Source organism: Ascaphus truei, chromosome 4, assembly GCF_040206685.1.
Source record: "Ascaphus truei isolate aAscTru1 chromosome 4, aAscTru1.hap1, whole genome shotgun sequence".
NCBI classification, from domain to species: Eukaryota; Metazoa; Chordata; class Amphibia; order Anura; family Ascaphidae; genus Ascaphus; species Ascaphus truei.
Window position 1 is genome coordinate 78,755,868 of NC_134486.1, and position 20,305 is coordinate 78,776,172.

Here is a 20,305-nt window from a genome sequence, read left to right on the forward strand (position 1 = left end):
CTTTGGTTGTTTCAAGTGGAATCAGTGTTTTTGCATTCTTGTGATTTAGGTTTTTATTATCTCATCATTCCTTAATTAATATTCCTTCCTTGATTTTCTCATGGATACGGTTCATTGGGTAAGATGCGGAAGAAGATTTTTCATCCCTCTTTTAAAAAAACTATAATACATTAAGCTTAATTTTGCCAAGGTCTGTTAACTCATTAGAGACATATACTATTTTAGTAGATACAACAAATAAATGTTTTAAAGCTGCAGACCAAGCAATATCCTACAAGTGTATATATATTTTTAAAGAAATCAGTTCTGTACTATGAGAAAATACTTGTAGCATGTTTTTTAACAATTCATAATACATTTTTAATGTATTATGATGTAAAAAGCATTTTTTTATATATAGCAACCATTTACAAAGTCACATCCCATTCCTCTTCTCAAACAGGCTCTGGAACACCCCTTTTTGAACCCAGCCCTCTCTTTAGCAATGCACCAATTGTATCTAGTGACTTCCTGTTCACATGATCTTCCCCACACAACTTTGCATCTTTGATCCTCTTCTGCTGCACTGATAGCCATTTAGTGAACCCCAGCCAAATCTTCACTGATCGATCACAGGAGAACAGATCGATTGGCAACTTAGCTAATTACTTATCAGTGTGTGGATTGAATTGATGCGCACATTAAAGGGGAAAAAAATAAAACCGCAGCTTGGACTGCTGCTTTAATAAAATATTTCAATCTACCGTACTGTATATGGGCATCCAATTTCCTTTATAAATATTGCAAAGTTTATAATCTACCTGGAAACAGATTAAATTTCACAGTGCTAATCACATTATGTTCATTCATTTTTCATTTATCAGTAAAAAAAGTATTATTTAGGAAATTAATTAGGAAAAACAGCATCTACTGAAATTATATCAACGTTGTGTAAAATAATTAGACATGTAAAAACAAAAGCCTATCAATCTTACCATTAAGGTCAAAGTTTATCATTAGGATCAAAGTTTTCTATATTAGCAAATGTATTTAATACTCTTATAATTCAAATCTAAATAAAACAAGCTATGTTAAAAGTTTAAAATAAATCCTAAACAACAGTTTTTTTGAGAAGCAAACAAATCAGGTAGTCTTTTAGCCAACCAAGTAAAGAGCAGCAGAAAGCAAAACATAATATAAATAATTAAGTGACAAAATGACTCCAGAGTCCAGATATACTGTAGTGACCCTGATAAAATAAACAAGACTTTAAGAAATTCTATGAGGAACAATACAGAGAGCGGACAAAGATGTAGACTGAAATTTGTTCTGATTTTTGGTAGCTATTCCGTTTGTGTCATGTAAATAATTGTTATTTAATGGATATTTTATTCCATTTTTAAATTGAATTTTTACATATTTATTGCATTTGAGGTTTTTGTGGTTATGTTGGTTATATGTATTTATATGAGGAAGGTCCCGTTTGTGGGTCCGAAACGTTGGTGATTTGTGTCTTTTCTACAATATATATTCTACAAATCTTAACCTGAGTGCTGTCTGCTGATTCCCGTGTGAACGGTATCGTATATTTATTTATATGTATTTATATGTGCACATACATCCCCCCTTTCCCCCTTCCACTTTCCTTGTTGAGACTTTTATTTGTCCTATGTGGTTCACTTTTTATCTCCCCCTTTTTGCTCGTTTGGAGCGTATACTGTACTGTATGTTAACTAAAGTTAATCTAACTACTGACAGGAGACCCCTCACCATAATAAATCTACCCTCCTTATCCCTTTTAATTTCTTCCATCTGAAATGGGACTTCATGTTTTAACAGAATAGCTACTCCTCTTTTCCTCTTGGAAAAAGAATAATAATAATAAGCAAGCGGGTAAGTACCCCGAAAAGTGTTAGGAGGGTACTGGTTGTTAAAATGAGTTTCCTGAAGGAATAAAATGTCTGCCTGCATCTTCTTAAATTGTCTCAGAGCTAGTCTCCTTTTTTTATTTGAATTTAGTCCCTTAACATTTAAAGAGACTACTTTTATGGGTAGTTAATTAGTCATAGATTACAAATTAAAACTCTCTCTCTGCTTATCATGATTGGTGGGATGGATTGCGGGTGTGTCGGTGACATTACCTGATCCTGATGACTTACTCTGATCCATTTTAAGGGAAAGGAGGCGCATTCTCCTTGATTATCTGTGGTGGTACTGGAGGGTAGGGGGCGTTAACTTGGAGGGGAGAAAAATGTTAGGGGAGACAGAACAGAAACAAACAATAACATAGAAGGAATGGACTACTGTCCATCCCAGAACCTTTTAACTAATGGTCCTACACTGGAATAAAATAAAAGGCTAGATAAAACCCAAATTGAAGGGGGGGGGGGGTCATGAGCATCGAGGACACCGGGACCTCCGAACTCCGCCAATGGATTCCTTCATACTCATACCTCCAAAACTTCTTATCATCTAAATTCCTATCTCTTTTATACAAAAAATAATATTTGCCTTCAAAACTAAAAACCACATAAACCTCAAATTCTAAATAATTTCACCTGTCCTGATGAGTATACAACTTATAGTTATAATAATTGGGGTGCAGATTGGGACCTTAAATTTTTTTCCCGCAAGATACATAGGATCAGTCCACCTACAAATATTAAGCACATTAACATAGAGACTATTAGAAGGTCTCATTTCTCTTTAGTTAAAACATCAAAATCACAGAGGAAAAAATTTGCCGCACACCATAAACACGGGTCCGCCAACCTCATCCTCCAACTGATCAGTTTTAACTGTGAAGACAGGACTTTTTGCTCCCTCAGGTTGGGTAGGCGGAATCAGAGACTTCCGATCATGCACCTTTTTCAGTCTGTTGCGAGGCTTCTGGCGGACTCTCGGACCTCAGGGGATGCTGTGATTTCGCGGTCGGCTGTTCGTGTAGACCAAGGGCTCTGAGAAAGTTCTCCACCTCTTCTGGGAATCTCAACGAAATTTGCCTTCTGTCTTTGTTTACAACTAGATGGAATGGGAAGACCCATCTATAGCGGATATTGTTATCTCTGAGGACCGCCGTGACTGGGCAGTGGCTTCTTCTTCTTGAGATTGTAGATCTGGAAAGATCCTGAAAGCTCTGAATCCTGGAATTTTCAGTCCCAATATTCTTGATTCCTGTAACCTCTTATTATTTTCTCCTTTGTGGTTTAATAGTGTAATTTTACTATTACATCCCTGCTTTTCCGAGGGTTCGCAAATCTTGGACCTACGGCTCGATGTGCTCTGTCCATTTGCATTCAGTTGTTAGAAGAGACGGAACTATTTGGGTAAATAGTTTTGTTAGATAAGGTTGCAATTCATCCGGATCAATTGTTTCTGGGATGTTCCTTACTTTTTTGCCTTCTTTCCCGATTTTCCAGATCATCAAGGTTATTTTTCAGGCTCCTGATTTCGTCGTTAAGTCTAAATAACTCGTCTTCCATTGAACCCTGACACTGCAGAGATTCTTCTAATTTATTTTCCAGTTGTGTTGTTCGTTCCATCAGAGAAGACAGACGTGCCTTATATTCAGCAACAGCTTTTTCCAGAGCAACTTGAAAGACCCCTTGCATCTCTTTAAACAGTCTTTCAAAGCCTTTGGGGTAATTTGAGTATTTTCCTCAGCATCTTGTTCTTGTTCCGGCTCAATAAAGTTCTCCCCTTGTTATTGAGGCTTTTCTTGTAGTTCTTGCACGTGCATGTGCAGACGCCATCTTGAATCTCGGCAACCGGAGAGTCCGTTTTCTTTCAATAACAAGACACCGATGTGGTCTGCGGCTTCTTAGTCTTCCTGAGCGGCATCCCCGGAAGTTCCGCTGGCACGGGGGGGGACTTTTCAAGTAGGTTTATCTGGTTTGGAGGCCTAAAAAATATGTGTTTGCAGCGGAGTCCACAGAGCTATCTCAGTAAGCTCCCATCCTCCTCGACGATTGGTGCGCCCCCAAGATTGACATTTTTGGTTGAAACGTTCAATCAAACTTTTCACAATTTTGCTAACTCTTTTTTAAACTTTGAATAAATATTATATTTTGCAATACTGAACTGATAGTACTTAGATATGATAAAATAAGACCTGGCCTCTATTGTTATCTAATAGGTTGATGGAGGCTGCATAGAGTTGGCATTTAATAACTAACTTAAACCAGCCCTATTTAATACTCCTGGGCACTTTCAATAAAGTAATTATCAATGCAGTATTCACTTAATGAGACAGGAAATCTCTTGGGTCTCTAATGATTTGTGCTTCTCGTATAGTAACGTTGGACAAATGGTTATAAAGCTTACAGTTTAAACAACTTTCTTTTTTTCTACTTAGATAAATCTCCAGTTCATATCGAAATTTAGACTACTGTACAATTTAACAGTGTTAAATATTTTATATCACAGGGCCGTGGAGGAAAGGGAAGTATTTATGTCTGGGCCTCTGGAGATGGAGGAAGTTATGATGATTGCAACTGTGATGGTTATGCATCAAGCATGTGGACTATCTCAATTAACTCTGCTATTAACGATGGACGGACTGCTCTCTACGATGAAAGTTGCTCTTCAACATTGGCCTCCACATTCAGCAATGGTAGAAAAAGAAATCCCGAAGCTGGTGTGGTAAGTACAAATATTATTATACTGAAGCCTTCCCATAGGGATTATTGAGCACTATTCTCTTTTTAGAAGTAGCAGATGTTCTTTTGTTCGAGCACATTTTAAATTATACAAAGCCCAATGATGCTTTCACTGTCAGCTGATGAGAAAAATGTTAATATTTAAATGACCAGGGCATCCTTCATGCTGCATTAGTTTAGTTACACAATAGTTCCAAAAAAATCTCAAGATTAAAACACAGTGATCATAATTCATTTATTCTAAGAAATATATTCATAGGAAATTAGAAATACTGTAAATTGAAATTGTGCTAATGTTTTAGAAATTGATTTATACCACTCACATAATTCACATTACTTAGAATCACGGTGAACTTTGTACACAATAGTTTGCTTTTATCGTTCCAATTAAATGTAGAAATATTCTGGAAAATTATATGGTTTAGAACAAACTCTTTCAATCAGGAGATTTCAATTCAATGGAAACCCTTTAAACATATATATTCCCAATACAGAAATTAAACTAATTTAAAATTGTATGCATTTATACTTTTATTTATGTAGCGCTAGCAAAAAAGGTTGGACATCTTTTTTTGAAAGAAAGGTATACATGGCTATACAGTACAAAATAAGTGAACATGGGAAGGATGTTGGGGTAAAAGGGGACGATAGACAGCACTCTGATAGTGTTAAATTTATGTAATTGCAGGGTCCACGGAACAAAAGGGGACCCTTATTCCCCTGTTTAGTACTAACAAATCTACGTAAGTATCAGCACTCACTGTCTAATAGCTAAATGATGAAAACAGTTGTAATGCAGAATAAACATTTAATAATAAAACGAACCAGAAATAAATCAAATGTGTTTGCAGAAACCAGTATCATAAATGGGCATGTCACAAAGTGAGGGGTGGGGGTGTGGGGGAAGGAAAAGGGGAAAAAACATGAAACACAAGGAATATACACAAAAAACGGAGAACGGAAAGTATGCTAGGGGGGCGACGTTTCAAGGGACTACCTCTTTATCTGGCCCATTCCCCCTGGTCCAAAAGGACCCAGAGGTACTTTCCTAAGCCTCCCTTCCCCTATATCTGGTCAAATCAGACACCCCTGAAAATAGATAGCAAACATACAGTGTAGGCTAAATACAGCTAAACAGCTAATAGCAGGGCAGCAAGAATCCACTCAAGTCAATGCCAGTAGTTCAAGTACCACAAGAAACTGTGGGCAATGGTACAGTAAAGGCTGAACACAGCTTGCAAGAAAGCAGCTTGCAAAGAGGCACCAGGAGTCCACAACAGTCAATGAAAGGTTAATGGGAAAAGCAAATGAAGACAGTAATCAAACCCTCTGTGGCTCTGCTCCTTCTGCTCGTGTGGAGTGCGATTTGACCAGTTATAGGGAAAGGGAGGCTTAGGGAAGTACCTCTGGGTCCTTTTGGACCAGGGGGAATGGGCCAGATGAAGAGGTAGTCCCTCGAAACGTCGCTCCCTTAGCATACTTTCCGTTCTCCGTTTTGTGTGTATATTCCTTGTGTTTCATGTTCTTTCCCCTTTTCCTTCCCCCCCCACCCACCCCTCACTTTGTGACATGCCCATTTATGATACTGGTTTCTGCAAACACATTTGATTTATTTCTGGTTTGTTTTATTATTAAATGTTTATTCTGCATTACAACTGTTTTCATCATTTAGCTATTAGACAGTGAGTGCTGGTACTTACGTAGATTTCATGGGAAGGATGTTGATCCAGGGAGTAATCTGATTGCCATTATTGGAGTCAAGAAGGAATTTATGTTTCCCCCCGTATGAGACATCATGAGGATAATGTTTCACTTGGGTTTTTGTTTGCCTTCCTCTGGATCAATTTACTGTAAATACAAATGTGATAGGTATGTCATCTAAATTTAACATAGGTTGAACTCGATGGACATACTGTATAGTACTGTATGTATTTTTTCAACCTCATCTACTATGTAACTATTTAACAATATATGCAGGGATTTACAAATAAACACACATTAGAATACAGGAAATGTTAATGCAATAAGTTCCACAAACAGAAAGGCAGATGATATGAAAGAGAATATATGCCCTGGATAGTTTAGAATCTAAGTGCTATGTTTAGAGACTTACAGAGGCAATAGGTGAAGGTGTCCAGTGGATGGTAATGCCTGGCCACAATGGTTGGTACGGTAAATGCCTCTGTGGATGTGGGGATCTGTAGTAATGAGTCCAACCTATTGATACACATAGTACAATTTCGGGGGGTTGTATGATGACACAAAACAGCATTTTGTTTTATTTAAATTATAGCTAATAAGATATGCATTTGTATCCTGTTTAATTGAGCATCATTTTGTAAGGTTACCCTGCAACTGTATCCTGTATCGACCCAATGATGCCGGTTTGAGGATGGGTTTGCTATTGAACTTGAGGAGTTAGGCAGGATGCTAATATAGAAGTGGGATATATCAAATTATGTACAGTACAGTATCTTCATCTGTCACTGTTTTCCAATTTCTTTTAAATATTAATAGCTAATGATGTTCATAAAATGTAATAAGCTCCAATGATAATTTCTTACATTTGATACAGCAATATGAATAAAATAAACAAGTTGACCACATCTTGCCTTTGAAAAACCACATCATGACAGCATGGAATGCCATCGCAACAGGGTCATTGAAAAAATGCCTGAGAAAGATTTGCACTTTGCAGAGTTTGTTTGCTTATTATACATTTTTTGTATTTTTGCCTTGTTGGTCATATGCAGCTTATAAAATGTATGTTGCTACAGATGTGTCCAGGCACTATTTTCGGGGCCGAGGACCAACACACCAAAATCCCCTGTCTGTCTGAGCCCCCGAAAACAGTGGGTCTTGTGGCCTGGGAGGATTAACGCTGCGGCAGTTCATGCTTCTGAATGGGACCCCACAGCATTAATACTCTGCTTGATAGCATTAAAACTTTGCTTGATGGGCCATCTGCAGGGTGAGAATACCGATACTCACCTTTTAGATGAGCTGCACAGCCGTCTGCAGCCGTGTTTTTATCTGTCCATCTTGTTTCGTGCCACTGCAGCGCTGAAGGTAAGAGCTGCAGGGCTGTTGAGTATTTCCTTTCCCTTGGATGATGTAGATGCCCGAATATGGGGCTCTCTATCGTGAGGGGGAAGCTATGTTGACCATATTTGTTCATCTACATCATCAAGGGGGCAGGACATTGTTACATGGATCCAGACGACTGCAGATGGGGAGACGGATGCGCAGCTCGTCTAAAGGTAAGTATTGTTTCTCTCTCCCTGCAGATGGTCCAAAAAGATTAACACTGTGAGGTCCCATTCAGAAGCACAGAACCCTGCAACGTTAATCCTCCAGGGCATGCTTAGTGTTTTACCGGCTCCGATCACACGCAACTGCACTGCGAGTGATCGCGGCATCGAAAATAGTTAGGCTGCGTTTATAGTGCTGGCTAAGGTGACTGCGACGTCGCGCAGCGCTGTAGCAAGTACATGCAGTCCTTCGCGGGTGTCCATAGTGGGCGTGACCATGACAGCGCAGCAGAGCGAGGGAACGGTAATCAAAGTATTTTTACTTTTTCCGGTGATCACCACACGACGCCAGCGGCACGTGAGCGGTTCAGCCAGTGAGGGCAAACCACTCACGGCCGACTCCACCTCGCCCCCGATCACCCTCTCTTGTCTCCTGCGCTATAAGCAGGAATCGCTATTACAATGGCGACGGATAACGTCACGTGGTTGTGTAGCCAGTCGCATATCCAGCACTATAACTGCAGCCTAAGTGTAGGCACATCTGTAGTTTTTACACAAATATTGAGAAATCTATAAAAATAATATGTTTGAATTTCTCTACTGTATGTCCAAAACATTGCAAATAGACTGTATATTACATAAATACATATTATACTGTATGTTGGGAATTTCATTAGAGATTATTATTATTAACTAAAATGTTTGAGAGCAAAAGGTCGCCAACAAAGGTAATAACAGCAAGGATCCACTGCACTCCATTTGTTCACAAAATGGGATTTAATTACTTTGCAAGTATTACTTGTAAATAAACTTGAAATTGAATATAGCTTTGAAATATTGCTGGAAATACATCTCTGTAGACAATGCTTCTCTCTGTCACATTGATTATAATAACCCTGGTTATTACATCAAGAATAAAACCAATTGTGCAAAGGTTTTGCTTGATAAATATTTCAATGATGCATTCAAACCCTTTGTGCATAATAGGATTATGATTAGATTGCTGGACCAATACATTTTTAATTTGTGTTTTCAGGCTACAACAGACTTATATGGAAACTGTACTTTGCGTCATTCTGGAACATCAGCAGCAGCACCAGAAGCAGCTGGAGTGTTTGCTTTAGCGCTGGAGGCTAAGTATGTTAACATGGCTTTCTTACTCATGTATGCTATGACACTGTGATTTTTCTGACAACTTTTTAAATTATCTTATTAATAAAAAAGGCCATTAGCAATTTTTTTTCTTTTTTTAACAAAGTAGGATTCATATTTAGAAAACAATTGTCATATAACAGAATAAATTTGACGCATAAGTACTTTAGTTTCCTCATTCAAAACAGTATAGTGAATGTATTCGTATATTTGTGATGTCTGTGGCTGAATCTTGCAGGATTACATGTGCAGTCTTACAGGACAAGAATATTGACAGCAACATGTTTAGAAGATTACTTGGTAAATTATGTGTTTAAATAATACTAATGTAAGTATTTTTGAAGTCTATTGAGTAAACATTTTACTATAGATGGGCGGGTTTGGAATCTATACTTCTCTAACTTTGAATTTCATTCAGAAATTAAAGTCAAATGTTGGAATGATTGTTTCAAATGAATGAAATTTGAGTCAATACTCAAGAGTGGTTGATCTATTTTTTTTTATTTTTTAATAAACGGCAATTTTTGAGTTTGCTAATTAAAAACTTGCAAAATTTTGCAAAAAAGTTAAACGTTCTACAATCTTGCAATTTGTTTTAATATCATTTTTATTAAATCCAGAACCAAAACTGAGAGAGTTTCAGTAAAACCAAAACATAAAACATATTTAAAACCAAAACACCACTGAAAGTGCCCACCCTTAAATTTTTTCTGCCCTTGTCTCTGCCTGACTCTCACCGGCACCTCTACAGTATGTCTTATTTGTCACAGAGACTTGAGATGGAGTGATTGGTTCCCTTGCATGCCACGTGACGCGGCACTCGCCGAAATCACAAGCTCCTTGTAGCTCCGGCTGGTTGACGTGTCACAGCACGCAGTAAGCCACGCCGGAAGGAGCCAGCGGGGACCTCAAGAACAGAGGCAAGCAGCTGGTGGTCAGCGGCCACGCGCGCCGCCGGCCGCAGCGGGACCAAAGCCTTAGCGTTGTACATGTATTTTGCCTATTACCTTATTCAATAAGTGCTACAACTATTTAGACTCAAGAGTGAAATCAGTACAGTTAGGTGTTTTTTGTATTACTACATTTTTGAATAGTTCAATAATATAACATGCTTCTGTATTGCAATAGCCCAGATCTTACCTGGAGGGACTTGCAACACCTAACAGTACTAACATCAAAAAGGAACCAGCTCCATGATGAGGTTCACAAATGGCGTAGGAATGGTGTTGGCTTAGAGTTTAATCACTTGTTTGGCTATGGAGTTCTTGATGCTGGCGCAATGGTTAAAATGGCCAAAGAGTGGAAAACAGTTCCTGAGAGATTTCATTGTATTGGAGGGTCAATCCAAGAACCAAGGTGAGTACAGCAGGCAATTTTGGTAAGGTAAACACTTTGAAAGAATTATCTCTCAGTTACTATAACTGTAAATACAGGTTTGCTGAACGCTTCTGCAAACAGAATTTCCATGAAAATCAGAAAACTCCACCCAGTAAAGTTTATATGTTTTAATGACAACAGCTAGTCCTTGCAATCAAGGAACACAGGGGCTTATGCAGAGAGGTACGGTTCAAGAAAGGCTTAAATTCGCCACAGGATTGGCATTTAGGGCCTCATGCAGAGAGCAGCGCTATTTAAAATCTCGCCATTTTTCGGAGAAAATCGCGCAAAAACCAGCAAAAAATGGCGAGGTACGAAAAACGCGCCATTTTTTTTTCTATTTGAAAATCTCGCCAGTTTTAAAAATATCCTAATTCAGAGAGGCGCGAACGGCATCTAGCGGCTGTTCGCGCCAATAAAATGGCACGATTTTCTACAATTTGCTCCGCCAAGAAAAGTTGGCAAGAAGCTGGAGCTCGCGGCCATAGGAAAGGGAAAAAAAATGCGCAATTTTTTTTAACACATTTCTGCAGCGCGCATCTCTCCATTTTAAACTCGCCACACGCATTCATGCTATAACTTGCAGAATTCGCACATTTCTGCATATGGAGAATAAAACTCTCCAAAAAAGCTACTTTTTATTACCCTCGCCAATTTTTTAATTCGCTGCTCTCTGCATAGGCCCCTAAATGTTGTGCTATGCAGGGTACTCCGGTAGCGCGGTGTGCATGAAATTGCTAATTAGGCGAGTTTCACTTGGCGTGAAACTCGCCATTCAGAGGCGCACGGTATTTGCCCACAATACAGCCAACTTTTGTTGGCGGGCAAAATTTCCCCTAAACGCGCCATTTAGTAGCTCCGATTGGCGCGTACATGCGCATCGGAGCTACTGGAATCGTGCTTGTTTTAGCATTGGCGAAATCACGCTTCTCGCCACACGTCTGGCGAATTTGAATTGGCCCGCCAAGTTCTCGCCACTAACTGCCTAAATGTGGACATTGTTGCCGTTAACCTGGCGAAATTTACCTTAACGTACCTCTCTGCATAAGCCCCACAGAGTCTTATGTATTTAAATCAGGTAAAGTATTCTCCACCAAATTCAGTGAGGGCCTAAAGGTGAATACAAAATGACATGGTACACATTTACTTGTTCACATAGAGATGTACAAAATAATGCATTAGGTTTTACAGTGTACAGTACTTATTAAAGTGTACTGCATGTGTTAATCCTTATCCAGTTTATCACATTGAATAACGGGTTAGTGAATACAAAATAAATAATGCATTTACTATTGAAGTGTTTCTTAAAAAGATTTTATTGCACCCATTACCACACAGTAACACATTATCGCTGGCATGAGTTTGAACTCTTTATAGTGCTATTGGCTATTGCTTTCGTGAGCTTTGCAATGCAAACACATAAAGCAGTAATGTGCCAAATTGATCGGTTTTGCAAACTAATTGCACAATTTCACACGGTACTGCAAAGATACAGGTGTACTAATGACTGCTAAATCTCCATGTGCACAACATTCATACATGTTGGCAACTATGGCCAATATGTGAAATGAAGACCCATGAAAACTTTGAAAAAACATCTGCAAAAAAATTAAATCACATTCATTCAAAAAAGTCCGGGTCACATTCACTTTCCTGCTAATACTGTATAGCACTAGGGCATCTGCTTCACATGGTCCCTTATACAATGTCACATTTGCAGAAGGTAGGTTAGATGACTTTCTGGAATGTGTGTGTAAATTCCGAGAACTTAATGCAGAACTGTATGCTTTTGTGAGGCAGAAGTTAGATTTCACACCTCTGTGTATCTCTGTTCAAGAGGAGTGCTGTTCAAAAAATGGGCCAATTTCTGTTTGTAATAGTTTAGCTTTGGGCAGGTGCTATTTAGTGTTTTGGTGTGTTAAAGCTGCAGACCAAGAAATATCCTACATGTGTGGGTTTAAAAAAAAAATCAGTTCTGTACTATGAGAAAATACTTGTAGCGTTTAAAAAAAAACTATTCAGAATTACATTTTTAATGTATTATAATGTAATAAGCATGTTTAGTTTCTATTGCAACCATTTACAAAGTCACATCCCATTCTTCTTCTGAAACAGGCTCTGGCACACCAGTTTTTGAGCCCTGCCCTCTCTCTAGCAGTGCACCAATTATATCTAGTGACGGCCTGGTCACATTTATATACATATATTATATTATATATATTATATATAGCACTCAGGTTACCAAAAGTATATAAATGTATTAAAATTAAAAACAGCTGAAAAACACTGAGCCCCTCAAACAACCCAAACACCTCGTACACAGTAAGAACTCTAATGCAGGGGTTGGCTAACTCCAGTCCACAAGGGCCACCAAGTGGTCAAGTTTTCAGGATATCCCTGCTTAAGCACAGGATGGCTCAATCAGTGGCTCAGTGATAATGAATGAGCCACTGATTGAGCCACCTCTGCTGAAGCAGGGATATCCTGAAAACCTGACCTGTTGGTGGCCCTAGAGGATTGATGTTGGCCACCCCTGCATAAGTACCATGTGACAATACCTCAAGATAATCAAAATTATATGCTTAGTAATGCAGTCAAAATTGAAAGAGGGAAAGAATTTTTTTTTATCTTCTTTTGACCGGCCAGTCAAAAACAGATGTCAGAATACTAATAAGATACTGCCTAACAAATAATAGATGGTCATAGAGTCCATAAATGAGCTCTAAAAGTAAACCCTGAAATCGGGTATATACATAATAATGAAGGCAGTCTTGACCGAAGTAATGTCCCACAACCAGACAATTTGCAGTAGCAATATATTATCATTATCATCATCATGGTGATGGTGATCATCATCAGCCTTGGTCGATTCACTGCTGGGTGAAGGCCTACCCAAGAATCTTCAACACTGTGGTTGCAAGTCTTTCTTATCCACGTTGCACCAACACATTTTCTGATTTCCTCCTACTAGCTTACATTTGGTCATTGCCTTGCTCTTTTAATCTCTCTTGGAATGTAGTCGAGTAAAATCTTTGTCCAACAATGGTAATTTCTTCTTGCGATATGTCCAGCCCACGACCATTTTATTTCTTTACCCTTGTGATGATGTCACAGACTTGTGTTTGGTTTTCAAACCCATTCATTATTTTTCCTCTCTTCGGTTGATACCCAGAATACATCTCTCCATACTTCTTTGCGTTGTATGAAGCTTCTAAATTATCTTAGGTTTTAGGGTCCAAGTTTTACATCTATACATGAGCACATGCAGAATACAAACTGTCTTCTTGAGGCACAATGGAAGATTGACTTGAAATATGATTCATAATATTGTCTCCTGCAAATGTCCTCCATCCCATCTTCAATCTGCAGTATATATACTTTTTATATGTACAGTATATATATATATATATATATATATATATATATATATATATATATATATATATATAAATAATTATATATATATATATATATATATATATATATATACTGTATATATAAAAGTTGCTTTGAGTAGACAATGTATATTTACACTTACACGTTCTGTAAATTGTTTATGCATATATTTACTTTAAAAAATAATATCAGCATAATGCCTAAATCATTTTAATCCATGGACATTTTCAGTTGCCAAGCCTGTATTATTTCCACACTGAGTAAAAAATATCAATGATCTTAAGAGTTTGCAGATTCCGTCATGCATAATTGTATTTTTTTTCCTCCTTGAACGCTCCAGCAAAAACACTTTCTATATTTAGTCATATAAACTTACTCTATGGTGCACCTTAGCAACCCTGCCAATTAGTGGAAACAAGCTAGGTAGCAATCTGCAGCCTACAGCAATTACTGTAAGGAAACTCCATTAATATTTCAAATGCTTTGCTCTATTATACCCTTGTCAGAATTAAAAATGAGTAAATGTATTGTGACAAAGGAAAGGGATGATACAACACATGAAATCTATTGCGTTTAGTTATAAACATATTTCTCACATTCAGTCTACTGCAATTATTTTTCAGTTGGTTATAAAAAAATGTTTTTTTTACCTTATGGAAAATTAATAGGTATAAATAGGTCCAGTTTCATGTCAGATTAACATTTTGTCCTTGTGAGGTTATCGGGACATAAACATGCTGTAACACAAACCCACATTACTGTACTGTACGTATATGGAAGTGCTTGCTTCTTGGCTGAGATACCATGTTAACACACACAGATAAGTAGATAAGCATGTAAGACATAAAAAAAAGCATTGCTCTATAAATTGGCAAAATGTGTGTCCACATTGTACACTGGGGCTCAGATCCACAAACGTATGTTAAACTTAAGCACGCCTTTACTCCTGTTCCCTTGTATGGGAGTAAAGACGTTCTAAAGCCTCACCCTTTTTGTGGATCTAAGCCTATGTGTGCTAAACACTGCACTTAAACAATATTAACTTCCAGATATATAACATAATTACAGTGTACTTGCTAACATAATCAAGCAACATAACATTAAAGGATACATCAATGTACTGTACATAGTTCAGGCAAAAGCAATACCATAAAAATGAGTTTTTGTCCAAGTATGTCTGCTGCTGCTGCAATGTCTGCCACAAGAAACCAGTGACATAAGTTAGTTTATCTTTCCAATTACATGTGGTAAACCTGGATCGGTATATTGTGGTACAGCTTCAATACTGTATGGAAACAAACCATATATTATCATGATTTGGCTACATAGTCTGCGTACAGTATGATGACTGCATTGGTTCTGCTTAAAGATCATAATAAGTTGGAAAGCTACAGTATGGTAGTGAAGGTGATGATCACATAATGGCACTATTATTACTGGTGTGGATATTCAGTATTTGGTTATAGAAGGGTGTGGTAGTCATTCTGTCATCTGGAACTCCATGTTTTTCCTTGCTGACACAAAGGAAGCAAATCTAGAACAGCACCAGTCAGTAGGTGCGTTAGGCTTGTCAACTCAATATACAGTAGTTATTAGGGACAGCTTTTTAGAAAGTGTGCAATGTAACTCATTTACAGTAAATATACTTTGCAAATTCATTAGCATATCTCCCAGGGTACCTCATGTGTGCTCCTTTTGAGCACAAGTGTTTCTCCCTAATTATTTTGGATTGAGGTTTGAGAGGATATGTTGTCAACTGGAGACATTAATAAATTGAGCTTATTACTCTTCAAAGTATGGAAGTGGTTCTAATATATTGTGTTACTGTATATTTCTTTGATATAGATATACACAATATATTAGAACCACTTTATACTTTGAAGAGTAATTGTTGAAATCACTGAAAATGTAAACATTATAGTATTACTGCTTGATACTATACACTTTATTTTACTGTTATATACAGTATCATGTTGTGCACTTTCATTTGAGACCAGCGCCAAGGAAGACGATTGCTTTTAACATCTGTTTGATGGATTTGGACAATCTAGGAGTTTTCCAGGTTCCAGGACTTGTCACAAAAGAATATTTTATTGTATGTAAAGTTTAGCACAGATTTATATTTAGTATTAACCACTTGTGGATTAAGTGCTGGAATATGTGTAAAATCTTGTTACAAATATTCACTTACTGTAAAGAAGAATATTTTCCTTTGCTGTTGGTGAAATCTCTTTTTCTTTCACTTCAACGAATGACCCTATAACCTTACTATTGTCCTTGGGATGAAAAGTTCCCTGGAAAGCTCCTTTTGTTGACTTTGAGTATACTGTATTGGCCAGAATATAGTGCTATGTTTTTTTCCCTAAAAAATGTCCTTCCGAAAACTTTACTCGTATTATATGCACAGCCTAACACCTTTTATTTTTCATGTAGAACACCTTCAAAACTTTAGGGTCGTATTATGTGCAAGGCCGTACTATATTCGGGCCAATACGGTATTTTTAAATCGTAATCAAATCTCTTCATAGATGCCTCTTTTCTAATGTAATCCTAATTTGGTTAGTCTTTCCTAATTATTAGTTAAATGGCTCTTCTCTGCATATTTTTCTGCTCCATGATGTCTTTTTATGATGAGGTGCCCAAAACTGTACTTCATATTCAAAGTGTGGTCTTACCATACTAATGCAAGATTATGCTCTGTTCTCTTCAATCCATACTGTATTTAATGCATGATAATGTTCCAGTAGCCTTTGCAGCTTCTGCTCGACATTGATCACTATTGCTAATCCTGCTGTTGACAAGCACTTTTATAAATCCTGCTCCATCAATGATTGGCGTATGTTTGTTTTATTTAATTGCTAGATGGCTTTACTGATTTTGCTTCCCAAATGCATACAGTCCACTTACATTTATCAGTATTAAACTTCATCTGCCGTTTACCAGTCCCAGTTTGCAGTTTATCCAAGTCTTTCTGTAGAGAAATGACATGCTGCCCTGATTTTACAACCTACAGTACATCATTTTGTCATCAGTAAAATGGAGACTTGCATATCTATGCCAACCTTAAGGTCATTAATAACGAAGTTAAAAAGCAACAACCCCAGTACTAAACCTTGAGGCACTCCAGTTATAACTATAGCCCAATCTGATTGAAATCCATTGATGACAACTCTCCTATCCTATCCTATACTTCAACCAATTTCCAATGTATTAACAAATATTATTAGACCAATATCCTTTAGTTTGTACATTGAGAGGTTCTTTACTGTATCAAACACCTTTGCAAAATATAAATAGATCAGATCTACTGCATTTTCTTGATCTACAGTATATTGCTACTTACAAGTACTTCCCTAAAGAAAATAATATGATTCGCTTGGCATGATCTATCCCCCATGAATTAATACTGACTATTACTAGCAATTTTATTAAAGGTAATCCTGAATATTATCGCTTAATCATTAGAATAGCGATTAGATGACCAGACTAGAGAGGCAATCTCATATTGGAAAATGTGCAACAACAGAATGATGTTCCATTATCATTGTAGAGCGCTGTGTCTTGTGATGTTTAGGGAACATCATAATGGCAGCCTAAGGGTTAATAAACCAACTGCCCCATCTATAATTTTCTGATTGTGATCTAGTTCCCTTTTTAAATAAAGGCACTACGTCTACTTTATGCCTTTGTTTTAGTACGAAACCTGTGAAAATCGAGTTCTTGAATATCATATATAATAGTCTAACTATGGTTGAGCATCATTGGAACCTTTGGGTGTTCGACATCAGGGTCAGGTAATTTTTTCAAGCCGCCAGAAAAAAAACAATTTTCAGAATCTCTTCCCCAGCCGTACACATTGCAGTACGGCGCGCCTTGACCGTTGCTTGTGGTATAAGCACTTCAATGGGAAGTAAGTTATTTGTTTTGGTGCTGCGCTTGCACTTTTGGGTATAATCACGGCCTAATACTACCTCTTTTTTTTTTCTAGCCACATCACTGTGCTCATACAAAAATAACAAATTCCTCTTACACTCATGACCCTCCCTCTCAAAAAAGAGATAAAAACCCCTCTCTGAAACCTTTCCTCAAAAGTCTGCTGTCCTAACCTCAGGGTTATAGCCTAATCATCCTTCATCTCACCTAAAACTACATGTGTACTCCCCTTTTGGCCAATCTCCCTTTACTAAACCATTCCACCCAATCCCGTTTACCTCCTGTAGCACTTTAGTCCGCATACCCTACCCCACAAATACAACACTCGGGCCAAAACGTACACCCTTGACCCCAATCACACCATCCCCTATTTAATGCTCAACACACTTCCCTTCAAAACCCAGCAAGCATCTCTGAGTGCTGGTTGACATCGACTGCCTCTTGAAATGGAATCGATCTCTGCGTTACCAAGAGGGACATCCACAGATACATATCCTTGCAGTCCCAAGTCCCAAAGGCAAACAAGATCGTCTTGCATTAAACTGGCAATGGATGGAAAGGAAGTAAACATTATTATGCCCCTTTATAAAGCATTAGTAAGACCACACCTTGAATATGGAGTACAATTTTGGGCACCACTCCTTAGAAAAGACATTATGGAACTAGAGAGAGTGCAGAGAAGAGCCAGCAAATTAACAGACAATCTAACTTATGAGGAGAGGCTAGCTAAATTAGATTTATTTACATTTGAAAAGAGGCGTCTAAGAGGGGATATGATAACTATATACAAATATATTCTGGGACAGTACAAGGAGCTTGCAAAATAATTATTTATCCCAAGAGCAGTACAAAGGGCTTTATGGGGTGCCAGTATTCTTCTGGTTTGTTTAAATCCCCCGATCACATGGGCTGTGAAGCGGGAAAATTTAAACATGGCCACCGGGATACTGGCACCCCATAATGGGGCCTGTAACTCAGGAAGCAGGGGGTCCCCAGACCTGAAATGAATGTGGTTCAGCTCCGGTGACCCCCTGCTACAATACTTATTTATTAAAAGAAAAGAAAAGTCCTGCGATCACCTGTTAGAGGTGCGCAGGTAGAGTAACTGATTCAGTCTATCTCTTACAGCGCGTCTCTTACAGACAGGTGGAACCTGGTAGGATTCACACAGCTCAAATCCCATTCAAACGCATTGACCCCTGCTGTGTTAATCTGATGGGCCATTACAGCCTGCTGGGCACGATCTCACTGAGTTTTCCGCAAAATGGCCACGCTTTTGTCTCGTGATGCTGTAGAGAACAGGCAGCTACATCTGTTGGTCGTCCATGCCTTTGTACAGTATATGTTGGGTAAAAATAGAATACCAATAATTTCATTTTTTTAAATCAAAAGAAATGTGTATTCTTATTCTTACTAACAAAACCTGTATTAAACTTTATGTTAAGAAGGATTTAGTTTGTTCCACATATTGTATCGGTTCACACACACCGACAGCAGAGGGAGCGGGTCCGGGATGTGGTTGTAGCGTGGCCAGGCCTGGGTTAAGATATAGAATAGTCATTTGTACTTGCCGAGTTCAGGAGTATAGAGAGTTCCGTAGTTAAATCCGTTTCCGTGTCCAAGGGTCTGAGAGGTGAGAATCGTGATGGGTAAGCCGAAGTCGGGAGCCAGGGAGGTAAGTCAGACAAGCCGGTTCAAATCTGTAGGAGTAAAGACAAACAATAGCACGACACAGTTTCCAGGCTACACAGGAAGCAAGGAGCTATGCAGAGCAAGGAAGTGAAGGCAAAGAAGGATATTTAAAGCGACAGTGACCAATCCGGACGAGGGGCATGGCGGAGGCGTGTCGAGACCAGGAAATAGCAGGGCACAGCTGAGAGTCTGTAACATCAGTGCCAGAATCCAAGATGGCAACGGCAGAGTTCAAGGTATGCACTGGGCGGCGGCATGGGTAGCGACGGGGGGCAGGGGCAGCAGCCGCTGCAGTACTGGTAGTGGGTAAGGAGGGGTCATGCCACAAGGGAAGTGGCCCCCGATTCCTTACAGTACCCCCCCCTTCAGGATCGACCTCAGGACGATCCATCCAAGGCTCCTGTGGAAATTTCTTGTGGAAGCGGTCCAAGAGAACTGGAGCATGGATGTCCTCCTTGGGTACCCAAGAGCATTCCTCTGGGCCATAACCCTTCCAGTGAACAAGGAATTGTATCTTTCCTCTGGATACACGAGAATCCATGATTGTCTGAATTTCGAATTCAGGGTGTCCTTGGGCCGTGACTGGTTTGGGTTTATGAGTCTTAGCAGGGAACCGTTTGCTCTGGATGAATGGCTTGAGCAAGGAGACGTGGAATACATTTGGAATCCTCATGGAAGACGGAAGTTGCAGATGAAATGCCACAGGATTGATTTGTTCCTGGATCAAAAAAGGCCCTAAGAATCGGGGTGCCAATTTCGGGGTCGGAGACTTTAACTTGATGTTCTTGGATGAAAGCCAAACTCGGTCCCCTGGCTTGTAATTAGGGGCCTGTTGACGACGGTGGTCTGCTTGAGACTTGAATTTCT

The 20,305-nt window shown here is 38.6% G+C and overlaps 1 protein-coding gene across 4 annotated transcripts in view; it reads left to right on the forward strand.

The window, feature by feature from the left end:
* The window catches only part of PCSK2 (proprotein convertase subtilisin/kexin type 2), a 196,957-nt gene that overhangs the window by 167,115 nt on the left and 9,537 nt on the right, over nt 1–20,305 (forward strand). For all 4 annotated transcript variants that reach the window (XM_075596079.1, XM_075596080.1, XM_075596077.1 and 1 more), the window contains 3 exons: nt 4,405–4,620; nt 8,925–9,025; nt 10,169–10,396. In XM_075596079.1, coding sequence (XP_075452194.1) covers nt 4,405–4,620; nt 8,925–9,025; nt 10,169–10,396 — 545 coding nt within the window. The remainder of the gene's footprint in view (nt 1–4,404; nt 4,621–8,924; nt 9,026–10,168; nt 10,397–20,305) is intronic.